Here is a 16,826-nt window from a genome sequence, read left to right on the forward strand (position 1 = left end):
AGAGGGAGGGAGGGAGGGAGGGAGGGAGAGAGCTACAGAGAGAGCAGAGAGAGCTAGAGAGATACAGAGGGTGTTTTCACACTCAGGACCCGGGACCGTTTCCGAGCACACTTGTCTCCAAAGTGAGTAAGTGACCCTGGTGTGGTTTCATTTGACGAGGGTGAATGTTGCGTTACGTGTCTGGGGTTGAAACACCGTGACAGGGTGACAGGGTGACAGGGTGACAGGGTCCACTTGAAAAGGTGGTCTGGGGAATGCTTTGGTGTGCCCGGAGACAGAACACTTGTGAATGTGAACCGTACTCTGCAAGTGTTCCATTCCATTCCCGAACACGGAAGAAATGTTGTAATGTGAAAGCTGACCAGCAGGGGAGAGGGGAGGGGGACAATCGTACTCTGGTAGCCTAGAATTAAACTGAATGAAAACAATTGTTGCCAGTGAGAAAGCTCCCAGAGAGAGCGGTGGGTGAGTGTGATTGAGAGCAGAGAGAGAGGGGAGGGAGGGAGGCAGCGAGAGGGAGATACAGAGAGACAGAGAGAGAGGTGGGAGTGAGAGAGAGAGCAGAGAGAGAGGGAGGGAGGGAGGGAGGGAATGAGAGAGAGATACAGAGAGACAGAGAGAGAGGTGGGTGAGTGAGAGAGCAGAGAGAGAGGGAGGGAGGGAGGCAGTGAGAGAGAGATACAGAGAGACAGAGAGAGAGGTGGGTGAGTGTGAGAGAGAGCAGAGAGAGAGGGAGGGAGGGAGGGAGGGAGGGAGGGAATGAGAGAGAGATACAGAGAGACAGAGAGAGAGGTGGGTGAGTGTGAGAGAGAGCAGAGAGAGAGAGAGGGGAGGGAGGGAGGGAGGGAGGGAGAGAGATATACAGAGAGACAGAGAGAGTGGTGGGTGAGTGTGAGAGAGAGGAAGGGAGAGAGAGAGAGAGAGACACACACGACACCTCTCCAGAAAAAAAGCACATCACATTTCCACACACACACACACACACACACACACACACACACACACACACACACACACACACACACACACACACACACACACTGCCCCTTCCATCTCTCTATTTCAAGCGCAATCAATGTGTGTGTGTGTGTGTGTGTGTGTGTGTGTGTGTGTATGTCTTTGTGTGTGTGTGTGTGTGTGTGTGTGTGTGTGTGTGTATGTGTGTGTGTGTGTGTGTGTGTGTGTGTGTGTGTGTGTGTGTGTGAAAATGTATTTAAAATGTAAATCAAAAGCTGAGTTTCTTCCCTGTTTGTCCCACAGTGACTCACTCCCTGAAGTATCTCAGCACTGCATCCTCTGGAGTCACAAACAGCACAGAGTATGTGCAGGTTTGGTTTGTTGATGGAGTTCAGGTGTTTCACTGTGACAGCAACACCAAGACAGCAGAACCCAAACAGGACTGGATGATCAACGCAACAGCAGATGATCCACAGTTCTGGGATATACACACTGAGATGTGTCTGAGTAACCAGCAGAACTTCAAAAACAACATTGAGATGACAAAGCGGCGCTTTAATCAAACTGGAGGTTTGTTGATGTTTCACTTTATTCTGCTGAAATGTTTTTCATCCTGCTTTGTTGTAAAGTAGCAGAGAGATGTAGCCTCCATCACTGACACACACACACACACACACACACACACACACACACACACACACACACACACACACACAAACTCTCTTACTCACACACACACACACACACACACACACACACACACACACACAAACTCTGTTACTCACACACACACACACACACACACACACACACACACACACACTCTGTTACTCTCTCACACAAGCACACATTCCCTCTCTCTCTCTCTCTCTCTCTCTCTCCCTCCCTCCCCCCCCCCCTCTCTCTCTCTCTCTCTCTCTCTCTCCCTCCCTCCCCCCCCTCTCTCTCTCTCTCTCTCAGGTGTCCACACCCTCCAGACGATGTATGGCTGTGAATGGGATGATGAGACAGGAGAAGTTAATGGTGTTGATCAGTATGGCTATGATGGAGAAGACTGGCTGGAGTTGAACATGACAACATGGACATGGATCGCTGCTAAACCACAGGCTGTCATCACCACAGAGAGATGGAATAATGACACAGCTAGATTAGCAGAGGACAAGAAGTATTATTCACAGACCTGCATTGATTGGCTGAAGAAGTATGTGTCCTATGGGAAGAGCTCTCTGCAGAGAACAGGTAGAGTCACATGACCTGATGTAGTTTCATCAATACAACAATGTTCATCTGTCTTTTCTGTTTCTAATGTACAGAAACATGACAGTGAATATGAACCAGCACACATGTAACCGGTGAACTTCTGCGTTGTGTTTGTGATTGAAGAAAGGACCCAGACAACCAGAGTATCTTTGTCATGCGTGTATTGCTGACAAGACAGAAAAATAAACAAAATAAATCTCCACTCTCCACGTCTCCCCACCACAATCCTCTCCCGACAGGAAACAGTTTAAAGAGCAGTCACCACATTGACTGACGGTATGACGTTAAACGATTGTGAAAACGTATCAATATGTGTGAAACAACACATTAAACATACCTGACAAGACAGAAAAATAAACAAAATAAATCTCCACTCTCCACGTCTCCCCACCACAATCCTGCACAAATTAAACCAAAGGAAAATGCGGAAGTTCAGCCGTCAGATTTCACTCGTCAAAATACACTTATACAAGGATCGATACACTGAAATCTACCATGTAACAGACGCATCCACACATCATAAAGGTGAGACTAACAAAAATATAAGTGAAACTTATCAGAGATTATAGGATGTAATGTGATATATTATTGAGCAAAAATATCACCCACCTCTCCCGACAGGAAACAGTTTAAAGAGGAAGAGGTGGGGCGTAATCAGGAAATTAAAGGCACTGGGAAGGAGGAATTCCATTACTAGCCAGCAGGGGTGGGGTTGGAAGCAGAAAGAAACTGCCAGGTATATATATTAAAATAACAAATAACAGAGATAGACAATAGATTTAGTGTAATTATATATGCCATAACAATTTTGTTACACTCACCCCCCTAGAATTACACTAACATCAGCATTGTACCAACATGTACCTGTGCATGTATAGCAACCACAAAAACACAGAAAGAAAACACATCTGAATTACTGGAATCGTGACCTCGTGACAATAAACCGGCATAAGAATACCACCACATACAGTATACAGTGGATTAGTAATAATCAGCAATAACTGCTACCCAAAAAAAGGTCAAGAGAGACAGAGACCCACTCGGCGCCTAGCGGAATCTCAGGACACTCTATGGACTAAATGAGGTGCCATTTACACCACACAATCTATGCCACCTGTCACTTGGACACATATCTAAAGCAGATTCCAAACCAGACGCTCAAAACACACAAGAAAACAGGAAAACACCACGGTTATAGCTGTTTCACAAAGCTTCTTTAAAAACAAACAAACAAAATCAAATCGACACTGTGTGGTGCTTCGAGACCATAGCCTCTATCAGCCTCCTAACAGGCTTAATAGCCCTGCCAAAACGTGAAGCACGGCCCTCACCCCCGCCAGAGGCTGGGATGGGACTAACATCAACATGGGGCGAGTGTGACACAGGGGAGGGGTGGGATGTAGGGGATGGAACAGAGGGAGAAACAGAGTGTGACACAGGAGAGAGGTGGGATGTAGGGGATGCAACAGAGGGAGAAACAGCACCAGTAGCAGGAATGGCCAGAGTTGGAGGGGACGGGCCAGCAGTGCTCCCATCATCATCATCATCAACGATGGACTGTTCGCGGACCCATGAAGCCGTGCGGTCACTGACAGGGTCACTCATGCTGGACAGCGAACCAGCCCGAGACAGCACAACGGCTGGAATGTCTGTCTGCATCACAGAAGTCCCATCATCATCATGCATGTCGGACAGAGAAGCGACACAGCCAGTGCTCCGGAGGACGCAAGCCTCTCCCTTATCCAGCTGCCCATCCAGGGGGAGAAAGTTGACCTGAAGCAGCATATTCCGGTGCAGCACTCTCTCATTTCCGTCTCGGTCTCTGATCCTGTAGATGTGGAGGACTGGCTTGGAGGCCACCACCGAATGAACAACAGGCTCCCATTTATCCGCGAGCTTACGCTTTCCTCTGAGACCCTTGTTCGCCACAAGAACTTGGTCGCCAACAGAGAGAGGGAGGCCCTTGACCTTTTTGTTATACTGGTCAGACTGGTGTTTCTGCTCAACTGAAGAGTTCTTCTGGGCCTGTAGCATGGCAGTGCGGAGGTCACCAACCAGGGATTTCACATAGGCGTCATAGTCACAGACAGCCTCATCATGGAGAACATTTCTGAACATGAGGTCAACCGGCAGCCTAGGGACCCTCCCAAACATCAAGTAAAATGGTGCAAATCCAGTGGTCTCGTGTACTGTGCAATTGTACACAAAGGTCATGGTTTGGACCATTTGCGGCCATTTTAACTTTGATCTGGGAGGCAGAGATCTAAGCATGTTGCCCAGGGTCCGGTTGAATCTCTCCGTCCCCCCATTCCCCATGGGGTGATAGGGAGAGGTTCTGGACTTGTCAACACCCGCCAGCACCAAAAGCTCTGCAATAAGCTCACTCTCAAAATTAGCCCCTTGATCAGAGTGGAGGCGCTGAGGAAAGCCATATACACAAAAGAAATTGTCCCAGAGCTTCTTTGCTACTTTCTTGGCAGTCTGGTCTTGACAGGGGAAAGCATGTGCCAACTTGGTGAAATGGTCAGTGACTACGAGCACATCCACAGACTTGTTGTTGTTGTCCTCAGCTGACCAGAAATCAATACACACAAGTTCCAGTGGGGCAGAGGTCTTAATGCTCTCCAGTGGGGCTCTCGCGGCAGGCTCCGGCGTCTTGCTGAGGATACACCTGTGACAGTTCCTGACGTGGTCGCGCACATCCTTCTCCATATCGAACCAGAAGAAACGCTGACGGGCGAGAGAGAGTGTGCGGGGCTGACCCTGGTGGCCTGCATGATCATGAATACCAGACAACGCCTCTGCTTTCAACGACTCAGGCAGAACAAACTGAAACCTCTTGTGCTTGGTCAACGGGTCTCTCATAACTCTGTATAGCACATCATTCAAGAGTGTGAGCTTCTCCCACTGTTTCAGAACTCTCAGGGTGTGTTGGCACTCATTACACCGTTCACGTCTGGAGGGCCTGCGCTTCCTCACAACATAAAACAGCACCCTCGAGATGACAGGATCTTGATGCTGACGAGTGTGCAGATCAGCCAAAGACATTGAGGGGAGCAAGTCTTGACCAGGAGGAGTCAGACCGCTCAGATGGCCGGCCAGTGAAGCGGCGCGCTGCATCGGGGCTGAGTCCCAGTCATCATGAGCAGAAAGAAGGGAAGAGACCTCTCCCTCAGACATGGACACATGAGTGGCTGCAGGCGGCGAGGAACCCTCCAATGACTGAGGTTGGCACGTCAGACGGAAGACATCCTGCACACATCCATCCCCTATGTCACACACCTGCTCGAGCAGCTTGGAAAATGGCTCTGACAAGAGCCGTTGGCTTAGGGGTTTCACAACGGGTTCCCTACTGAGGGCATCTGCCACGACATTCAACCTCCCCGGGACATGTTTAATCTCGAAGGAGTATGGAGCAAGTTTTGAGACCCAGCGCTGTTCGCATGCGTCTAGCTTCGGCTTGGTCAAAATGTATGTGAGAGGGTTCTTATCAGTCCAGACAGTGAACTTATGGCCTTTAAGCCAATGACTGAACTTATCACACACGGACCATTTCAAAGCCAGAAACTCCAGCCTATGAGCAGGGTAGTTAGACTGGCTGCGACTGAGAGACTTGCTCGAGAAAGCAATGGGCCTAGCCTTCTCCTCACCAGCAGCGACTTGGGATAGAACTGCTCCCAGACCATCAAGAGAGGCATCAGTGGCAAGAATGAAAGGTCTGTCAAAGTCCGGGTGGGCTAGCACCACACTGTTGAGGAGAGCTGCCTTCAACTCCTCAAATGCCTTATCACAGGCAGGGGTCCAGTCCATTGGTGTCAGCTGACGGAATGTTCCAGCTCTCTTACGCCCACAAGCACCCTTAACCTTCCGCTTCTGACCCGCTGTCAGGGAAAAGAGGGGCTTAGCGATGGAGGAGCATGAAGGGATGAAATGCTGGTAGTATAGAACCATTCCAAGGAAAGATCTGACCTTCCGCTGAGATGGAGTGCAACAGTCATCATTCATAAGGTCCTCCTTTTTGAAGCTTGCAATCACTTCCACTTTTTCCTGGTCTACTGAGACACCGCTACTGTCCACCACGTGCCCCAGGAACCTCACGGACTTGCGAAGAAAGTGGCATTTCTTCTGTGCCAGCTTAAGGTTGTTGGCCCTCAGGCGAGAGAACACCAGCTCCAGGCATTTCAGAGCTTCTTCTTCAGATGGCGCAAAAACAAGAAGGTCATCCAGGTAGCACAGGAGACTGGAGAAGTTCAAGTCACCGAAAATGCTGAACATCATGCGCATGAAGGATGCTGGACTGTTGCACAGGCCTTGGGGGAGCCTGTTATACTCATATAGGCCCAATGGTGTTGTGAAGGCCGTGTACCGCTTATCAGACTCATGGAGGGGAATGTTGTAGTACCCCGATGTCAGATCCATGGTACTGAATAGGGCATTTCCACCCAAGGCCGCAAGACAGTCACCCTGATGGGGCAGCGGGTGAGCATCTTTGATGGTCTTGGCATTGAGCAGGCGAAAGTCATTGCATATCCTCAGGTCACCAGACTTCTTCCAGACCATTACCAGCGGTGAGGCATATTCACTGATTGATTTCCGAATGATGCCCTTCATCTCCATCTCAGACAGCACCTCCCTCAACTTGTGATAATGTGCAGGAGGGACTCGGCGGTAGGGCAACCGGAAGGGTTGCTCATCAGAAAGGCGGATGCGGTGGACGAATTCTCTTGCTTCTCCGCAGTCCAGCTTGTCTTTGGAGAACACGTCTTGATATGTCAATACCAGCTCAGCCATCCTCTCTTTCCAACTGCCCGACACCTCACAGCCGTCAATGTTGACATCTCCCAATCCACAGTCTTTCAGCTGCTGTATTGGATCAGACAGATTTTGCAGAGGAGGGGGGGTTGGAGCCACATCATCCTGAGGTTTGCAGAGACCCTGGTTGATTGGCAGGTCTTCAAGAGCGAGACAAGGAGAGACATCAGCAAGTTTAGTGTTGCGGCGCAGTGTCACAGGAGCCTGTGTGGGGTTAAGAACTTTCATGGGGATCCAGCGATCCCCCCACATAGGAGTCACAACCCGCCCCACAAGGATGTTCTTAGGTGCTGAGCGGGCCGAAGTTGGCTCCACTATGACGGTACTCCCTGGCGACACATGTGCAGAACCTGGCAGCTTCCCCCACACCACATACTCCTGGCGGGGAAGGAGTGTAACAGCCTGCCTCAGTCTTACAGTCCCAATCTTACTAGGCTGCTCAGGGCCTGACCAACGCGAAATGCAGCTGAGTAGCTGGAGGAACTGCTCACAGTTGGGGTCATTGGTACTGGTGGAGATAAGCTCCCAGTATTTCTCTGTAGACTTCAACATCTGTATGATGGGTCTAATCACATTGCTCCCGATGATAAGCTCATCCCTCTGACCAGGAACAATGAAGGTTGGCACAATAAATTTGAATCCATAGACCTCAATATCCAAGTCATAAATGCACTTACGCTGTGCAACAAGGCCACCACAACCAACGAGCACCACTCTGTCAGGAACAGGCTGAGGACTCGGGAGAACACCAGCAGCTTTCAGCTTTGACTCTGCCTCTTCGCTAAGTGTGCATGACATACTCCCAGAATCAAGCATTCCCTTCAAAGAAGACTGGCCACTAACTGACACAGGAGCATAGAACAACTCACTCGCCACCCCCACCCTCTGTGACCCCACAAAGATAACTGTCTTTTCATCTGGGAGCATACTGCAACAATTAACATATACAGACTGTAAATCATCAGGTTCTCCAGCGAGGGTTAATCCAGAGTTGCCCATGTTACCCCTCTCATCACATGGGCTCGTTAGTTTAACTGAGCAGCAGAGGGAGAAGGTGCTAACATGGCTGGGGGCTGGGAGGATGATGGACACTCACCCTTAAAGTGACCAGGGCGGAGGCAGTGGCGGCACAGCCTGTCAAGCCTACAGTGAGTATAGGTGGAATGTTCCTTAGTGCCACACACTCTGCATGGAGGACTGGTTTGGATGACTGAGTGCCGGGGCTGATGAGGCTGTGCCTGACCAGCTGTGGCAAGGGTCGCAGTGCACAGTGTGAGGACCTTCTCAAACATAGCGACTACTTGTTGAAGGCCGGGCTCAGCAGCAGGAGTGGTGGTGGCAGGGGTTGTCTGAGAACCTGGCATTACCGAAAGAGGAGGCTGGTTAACTGGAGGCGGGCTGGGATATAGCTGACCACCCAGAGCAGCGGTGGACATAGTGGGAGGCAGGAGGTGATTCACCTCAGAAGATGACAGGGGATGCTGAGGTTCACTGCCATGAAATGGTGGGGCGAAAACATTCATGCCCTGACTGTAGGCTGAGACATTGACATTGCGCGGGACATGAGTGGCACTCCTCACACTACGCATTGTGGCTATCCAGCCTTTCTTGGACCTCAGCCACAGTCCACTTCTCAGCAGGCTTAAGCTGGAACGACATGGCGAGGTTGGGGTCAGGGCAGTGAGAGATAAACATCATCACAAGTTCAGCACTGGGGTCCTCAACACTCCTGCCCCGCCTACGGAGGCACTCATCAGCTGCATCAACTGCTTTATTGAGACGGATCCAGTAATCCATCACAGTTTCACCAGCCCTCGGGACTGTGCTATAAAAGTCTCTCATTGGCATGTTGGAATATGTGATCTCGCTGAAGTTACGTTTCAAGATATCAAAGACAGCTGTGGGGCGCTCACTCGGGCTCAACTCAGAATGACTGCGGAGTGACACTTTGACAATATCCCTCGCTTTACCGGTCAGCCGACTCATGAGAAGCTCGAACATCTCATTGTGCAAATTACAGTTCATCCTGGACACATAGCTCCTCATCATGTCCTCCCACTCGTGTATGGAGAACTTGTCCGACTGATCACCTCTGAAGAATGGAGGGGGCTTTGTGTCCGGCTGCACCACCACTCTCAGCTGTGAAGCTTCAGCGCCCCCTGGAGACTGGACAGACTGGTACTGGCTTGTGCCACTGGGTTGGTGCATGGTGTGCAAACTAGCAGTGACTGTCTCACCAATCTGCTTGGCCAAATCAGCAATAATACCAGTAAATGCTTCAGTAGTAATGACTTGAACAGGTGGAGGGTTAGCATGTGTAATGGGTGTAGAACTGGCTGTAGGGCCCACAGGTGAACCCAACACTGACTGGTTAACTGTGTTCTCATATTCACTTAACACAGGACCCACAGGTCTCCCCCTCCCATAACAAAATAACACACCCCGACCCCTCCCAGCACTGTAATTCAGAGTGCTCCCAACTGGAGAAGACATGTCATTCAGGCTGAAAGTATCCCCACCAGACATCATTCTAGTCAGTGTGTAACCATGGAAATAAAATGAAAGTTAATTACTGAGAAAAAAACAAGAAAATAAAAAAATAAAATCTCAAATAAACTTCTGTAGACACCCACAGTATACCACAATAATCACACGGTGATCACCTAGAGCAGACCTGAATACCCAGAAAGAGTTATATCTGCAAAGCACATTAATAAAAAAATCGTATGCATTCAACACATTTCCCAGTTGAAATATAGCCTACTGAGACAAAAATATATATTATCAAACAGGGCAGAAAGAGAGAAAAGAAAAGTGCTATAATACGACTGACCACAGCCTATAGAATTTGCCAGACAGTTATTACCCCATCAAAAATATATATATATGGCCACACAAATGTACCAGAAAAGCCCAATAAACTGCCAGTGGATATAATTAAATAGAATCAATAACTCTTATCCCATCGGAAGAGATCAAAAGGGATAGTAGGACAGCCCACATTTAGCAGCCAACCAATAGCACTGTCCGTTTGGCGATATTATTAGACCCAATATCTACCTCGCGCTCCTCAGCCACTGAGATGTATAAAAGCAGGTGCGCACCGGCCAGCGCGCACAGAGAGCAGTAGTGTAGAGCCGATAGAGAGACCCAGGCGAACGGCAGCGGGACTCCAGAAACCGGCGGGGAGGCTGCTGTCGGCAACCCCACGGGGCGGGAGGGCGCAGTGTGTGGCTGATCAACACTCTTTGGCACGGATGGAGAGCATCGGGGACGGGGAGGAGGTGAACAGGCAGTGGAGGAGCCGAGGAGGGCAACGGTGACAGCCAGCAAGAACCCCGGCACCAGACGAGCGCTGGTCGATGATCTGACGGGTCAAACGGCACCAAGTGTAACCGGTGAACTTCTGCGTTGTGTTTGTGATTGAAGAAAGGACCCAGACAACCGGAGTATCTTTGTCATCCGTGTATTGCTGACAAGACAGAAAAATAAACAAAAATATAGCCGCAAGCGGCGATGCGGGGTCCAAGCTTCCGGTGACTTGGGGGGTATATGTCAGATAGTGCACATTTATTCAGACTTGGTATATGCACAAGTAAACAAAGTTTGGTTGAGATCCGGTGACCTGACGGTTTCCAAGCAGTACTAGTAGTAGTAGTAGTAGCAGTAGTAGTAATAGTGTTGGTAGTAGTGGGAGTGGTAGCAGTAGTAGCAGCAGAAGTACTAAGAATAGTAAATGGTAAATGGACTGCATTTATATAGCGCTTTTATCCAAAGCGCTTTACAATGTGCCTACATTCACCCATTCACACACCGAAGGCGGCCAGCTGCCACGCAGGGTGCTGGCACAGCCATCGGGAGCAATTTGGGGTTCAGTGTCTTGCCCAAGGACACTTCGACGTGCGGACTGGAGGAGCCGGGGAACGAACCACCAACCTTCTAATTAGTGGACAACCCACTCTACCTCCTGAGCCACAGCCGCCACTAGTAGCCAATAGTAGTAGTAGTAGTAGCAGCAGCAGCAGTAGTAGTGGTGGTTGGCTGTTATAGCGCCACCATCTGGTAGATTGGTGTAATTTTTTCCTCTGAGTAGTGGGTGATGTCTTGAAACTTGAAGTAGTACTTGGATAGAAAGCAGTTTTTGTGTACAATATCCCTTTAAGTATCTGGACAGAAAGTGGTATTTGGGTAGAACATATGTCAATACGACAAGTACTTCTCTGGCTCTGCAGATACATATAATATGGTCTACAAAGTTAAATACAACAGTCTGGATAGCTCACTTGGTAAAGCACATGACTTATGCTAACTAAAGACCATTGCCGCTCAAAGTTCAAACCCCACGTGGGATGAAAAACTTTCAACTTCAGACAGATAAGTCAGTAACAGTAATTAAAACCCCACATGCTGCCTCCTTATTTTGCGGTGTTTCATTAACTTTTTCAATATCTTGGAAATGTTAGCTGGAGATTGCGTGGCTGTGTTCAAGAACATGTTTTGCAACAGGAGAGGTTAGTTCTTGTCTCATGATGGAGCTTTTGTGTTCTGAAATCAGAATTTTCAGTTGTCATTGTGTCTTTCCCACACACACATCAAACCATAGGGCGTAGTGGCGTCCACTACAGAAGGTTGATGGGGTTTATCCCTGAAATTGCTTTTGGTGACTATAGCCAGCACCCTGCATGGCAGCTTGTCATGCAGTCCATTTACCATTAAGGACATTTTTGTATTACACACATAATGCACCACTTTACATTAAAAGTATGCCCTGAATGGAGGTGTTTGAACTAATTGGTGTGGGTTGTGCTGTTACAATGGAACTAAAGTAAAGGTAAAGTCCCACTGATTGTCACACAATGTGTGAAATTTGTTCTCCGCATTTGACCCATCCCCTGGGGGATCGGTGAGCGGCAGCGTGCGCCGCGCTCGGGAATCATATGGTGATCTAACCCCCCAATTCCAACCCTTTGATGCTGAGTGCCAAGCAGGGAGGCAAATGGGTCTCATTTTTATAGTCTTTGCTATGACTCTGCCGGGGATCGAACTCACGACCTCCCAGTCTCAGGGCGGACATTCAGACCATAAGGCCACTGAGCTGGACACATGAGTGACAAGGATAATTCAGATTTAATTCTCTTTTTGGACCTTTCACATCTGAAGACACAATAATGTATTGGAATGTTTTTCCTTTCATATATCTGAAAGAAGGCTCCCAGCAAACACAATTACATCATGATGATGTTCTGATATCATCTTTCAGTGACGTCCAGGACTAGGCCAAATCACAGCCGATTTGGGGATCATTTAGACATCTACACAGGAATGTCAAGAGGACGTCGAAATATGACGTTACCATAAATAGGCATATTCAGTTATTCTGCTATGTACACAGTGTGTATTCAGCAGCGTTATACATAATTATATCCAGATTAACCTTTATTCTACATTTTCAAAAAATAAAACAGTTACCTGGCCGTGGTTTGAACCCAGGACCTCCAGCTTTGGTGTCTGCTACTTTACCCCTACACCATCCTTCCACAGCAATGACAAGGCACGGATATAACCTTATTATGGCATAAACTTTTTTTAATTCAAACGTGGGTGTCAAGTCTTTGTGGATCGGGCATTACTGTGTGACATCTAAACCAACTATGTATTATGCTACAGCAGATGCAGAACCCCAAAACACATTAACCCCACCCAAAATGCTACATTCCAACTTCCAGTAGTAGTAGTAGTAGTAGTAGTAGTAGTAGTAATAGTAGCAGAAGTAGTAATAGTAGTAGTAGTAGTGTTGGTAGTAGTGGGAGTGGTAGCAGTAGTAGCAGCAGTAGTTGTAATTGACCGGTTAATGAGTTGTGGGCAATTTAGTGTTGGCGTGTGTTTCATTAAAAGTTTCGAGATTTAGCATTTCAAAACGGTTTCACGTATCCAAAATCCTTTACTAACCTTAGGTCGGGGTAGTCCATAGATGGCCCAGAAAAAGTTTTGTGTGATTTGGCCAAACGGTCTAGGAGGAGCTCGCAAAAGTAGGTTTTTGATCAAATTCAAAATGGCGGAAAATCTACCACGCAGTAATGGGCGTGGCCTAGTGGGTTAGATACATGATGCTCCAGGGAAACCAGTAGATGTGGAATTTTGATTCTACAGCTCGCAGTTCAGAAGTTATGGACCGACAAACGTGAAATTGGCTGTTATAGCGCCACCATCTGGTGGATTGGTGTAATTTTTTTACTCTGAGTAGTGGGTGATGTCGTGAACCTGTGTGGAAAGTTTGGGTGATGGGGGGTGTATGGTTTCTGAGATCCACACACTTTTAGGGCAGGAAAAGAACAAAAGTAAATACACAAAAGTTTAAACATTTATCATTTCAAGACGGTTTCACGTATCCAAAATCCTTTAATAACTTTGAGTCAGGTAAGTCCAGAGATGCCACAGAAAAAGTTTAGGCTCATTCAGGCAAATGGCCTGGGAGGAGATAGCAAAAGTAGGTTTTTGATCAAATTCAAAATGGCGGAAAATCTAGGCACACGCAAATGGGCGTGGCCTATATGGATAGATGCGTATAGATCCAGGGAATACAGCCGAAGTGGAATTTTGATTCTACGCCTCACGGTTCAGAAGATATAGACCATAACGCGAAATGGTCTGTTATAGCGCCACCATCTGGCCGATATGGGTAATTTTTTGTTTCTGAGTAGTGAGGCACATTTACAATCTATGTGCCCAGTCTGGCTATGCTGAGCCTTACAGTTTCTGCTGTACATACAGTTTTACCGGAGAAGAAGAAAAAAAAAAAAAAAAATCGGAACAGATACAATAGGGATCCACGCACTTCGTGCTTGGACCCCTAATAAATCTCCACTCTCCACGTCTCCCCACCACAATCCTCTCCCGACAGGAAACAGTTTAAAGAGCAGTCACCACATTGACTGATGGTATGACGTTAAACGATTGTGAAAACGTATCAATATGTGTGAAACAACACATTAAACATACCTGACAAGACAGAAAAATAAACAAAATAAATCTCCACTCTCCACGTCTCCCCACCACAATCCTGCACAAATTAAACCAAAGGAAAATGCGGAAGTTCAGCCGTCAGATTTCACTCGTCAAAATACACTTATACAAGGATCGATACACTGAAATCTACCATGTAACAGACGCATCCACACATCATAAAGGTGAGACTAACAAAAATATAAGTGAAACTTATCAGAGATTATAGGATGTAATGTGATATATTATTGAGCAAAAATATCACCCACCTCTCCCGACAGGAAACAGTTTAAAGAGGAAGAGGTGGGGCGTAATCAGGAAATTAAAGGCACTGGGAAGGAGGAATTCCATTACTAGCCAGCAGGGGTGGGGTTGGAAGCAGAAAGAAACTGCCAGGTATATATATTAAAATAACAAATAACAGAGATAGACAATAGATTTAGTGTAATTATATATGCCATAACAATTTTGTTACACACACACACACACCAAAATCCCCAAAGGATGACCCCAGGATTCCACTAAATTACCATGGAATTAACTTACTAAGCACTGTTTATAAATTATATTCTTCTGTTTTGAATAATAGATTGGCATTTCATAGAGCATAACGGATTATTAGAAGAGGAGCAAAATGGCTTCAGAAAAGGAAGAGCCTGTATTGATCACATTTATGTTGTGACCACTGTAGTTAGGACTAGAATGAAGTATAAAAAAACCACTTTCTGTTGTTTTATTGATTTCCAGAAGGCGTTTGATCTTGTTGACCACACAACCTCCTTAAACACAAGCTACACCAAATCGGGATGAATGGAAAGTTTCATAAAGCGATCACTGCTATTTACAAAGCTCCTTTGGCTTGCATCAGAGTGAATGATTATCTCACAGAGTGGTTTCCAGCGCCCTCTGGTGTCAAACAAGGGGACATCCTTTCACCAACCTTGTTTGCAGTCTTTATAAACGATTTGGCTAGAGAAGTTAAACAGCTGGGGATAGGGCTTTCATGTGGCCAGGTACTCTTAAGCATCCTTCTTTATGCAGACGATATTATTTTGCTCTCAGAATGTGAAGAAGATCTGCAAGTGTTGAAGTGTGTCAACGAGTGGTGCAACAGGTGGAAGATGTGTGTTAACCAAAGGAAGATACAAATAATGCACTTCAGAAAGCCGGGTGTCGCAAGAAGTCAGTTTGTGTTTTCTATTGGTGACACACAGCTTGAATTCACTGACAAATATAAGTACCTCGGTTTATTTTTGGATGACCACTTGTCTTTTATGCCTGGCGTTTCTGTGTTGGCAGACTCTGCAAGCAGGGCTCTAGGAGGTGTTATAGGTAAGACCAAAGTTCTGAGGGATTTAGGCTACCTTACCTATTCAAAACTGTATCACTCCTGTGTATGCCCTGTGTTAGATTATGTTTCTGGTATTTGGGGTGGTAAACGTTTTTTGTTAAGCGAGCGTGTCCAGAACCGGGCAATTCGCTTTTTTTTGGGTCTTCATAAATATGCTCCTCTTCCAGCAGTTAGTGGAGAAATGGGGTGGGACCCTTGTGTGGTCAGATGGAAAGCCAGCATGGTGAACCTCTGGAACAGACTGCTGGACCTACCATCCAATAGGGTTGCTAGTCAGATTTTCTACTGGGACTTGTCTGTTGAAGGGGAGTGTGGGTCTCAGATATGTCAGACCTGTTTCAGGAGTGTGGTTTTGGAGAATATTACTCTCAAAGAATGTGTATAAATGTAGAGCTGTTTAAATCTCAGATCCGTGCTAACTGGTTACAGTCTTGGACTGAAGAAATTTGGCAGAAGCCAAAATTAAGAACTTATTGTTTATTTAAAAATGAATTTAAATGTGAAAAATATGTTATGTTTAATTTACCTAAAAGCAAGAGGTCCTTATGTGCTCAGTTACGATGTGGTATCCTGCCTTTACATATTGAAACAGGCAGATACAGAGGGACGGTGGAGGAGGATAGGATTTGTGAATATTGTGAGTTGAAGGAAGTGGAGAATGAATTTCATTTTATTTTGTATTGCCCATTGTTTCATGACTTACGAGAGATACTATTTAAAAAAAAGTTCACTCCCCATTTTGAAGAAGGTGCCATACTTGAATTTCTTTTTGACAACATCTTTGCTTTTTCCGAATATATTTCTCATGCGTGGGATGGGAGGAAAAAGATGACATATGATAGATAATTCATATATTTTACTGACTACATATTGCAGTTAAATCTGTGTTTTGCTGTCCATGATGTGTGTGCTGTGTGTGTGTTTGTATGGTTTTGTATTGTTTATGCACCGGAATCGATATGGTAATTACTTTATGTTGATGTGTCTGATAATCCCATGTGGGATGGGTCATGTAATTTGACCTGACACGTAAATAAAACTTTAATTCATTCATTCATTCATTCATTCATACATTCACACACACACACACACACACACACCGCACTCTACATTATACAACTGTCGTGTTTTTTTTAGTTTACACACATATTTGTCATTATCTCTCTCTCACCCTGCCCCCTTTTGAGTTCACACACATATTTCTCTCTCTCCTCTCTCCCCCTCTCTCTCCCTCTCTCCCCCTCTCTCACCCACTCTCTCTCTCCCTCTCTTTCCCACCTCTCTCTCCCCCCTCTCTCTTCCCCTCTCTCTCACCCCTCTCTCCCCCTCTTTCTCCCCCTCTCTTTCCCACCTCTCTCTCCCCCTCTCTCTTCCCCTCTCTCTCACCCCTCTCTCCCCCACTCTCTCCCCTCTCTCTCCCCCCTCTCTCTCCCTATCTCCCCCT

The 16,826-nt window shown here is 46.8% G+C and overlaps 1 protein-coding gene across 1 annotated transcript in view; it reads left to right on the forward strand.

Annotated features, from left to right (window-relative positions):
- Positions 1–1,415: 1,415 nt before the first annotated feature.
- Positions 1,416–16,826, forward strand: part of LOC310785744 (uncharacterized protein) — a 43,278-nt gene continuing 27,867 nt past the window's right edge. Inside the window, exons 1-2 of the mRNA XM_083646877.1 lie at positions 1,416–1,527; positions 1,918–2,196. Coding sequence (XP_083503003.1) covers positions 1,455–1,527; positions 1,918–2,196 — 352 coding nt within the window. The 5' untranslated portion in view covers positions 1,416–1,454. The remainder of the gene's footprint in view (positions 1,528–1,917; positions 2,197–16,826) is intronic.

This window comes from Poromitra crassiceps (assembly GCF_964638095.1).
Source record: "Poromitra crassiceps genome assembly, chromosome: 11".
Taxonomy (NCBI): domain Eukaryota; kingdom Metazoa; phylum Chordata; class Actinopteri; order Beryciformes; family Melamphaidae; genus Poromitra; species Poromitra crassiceps.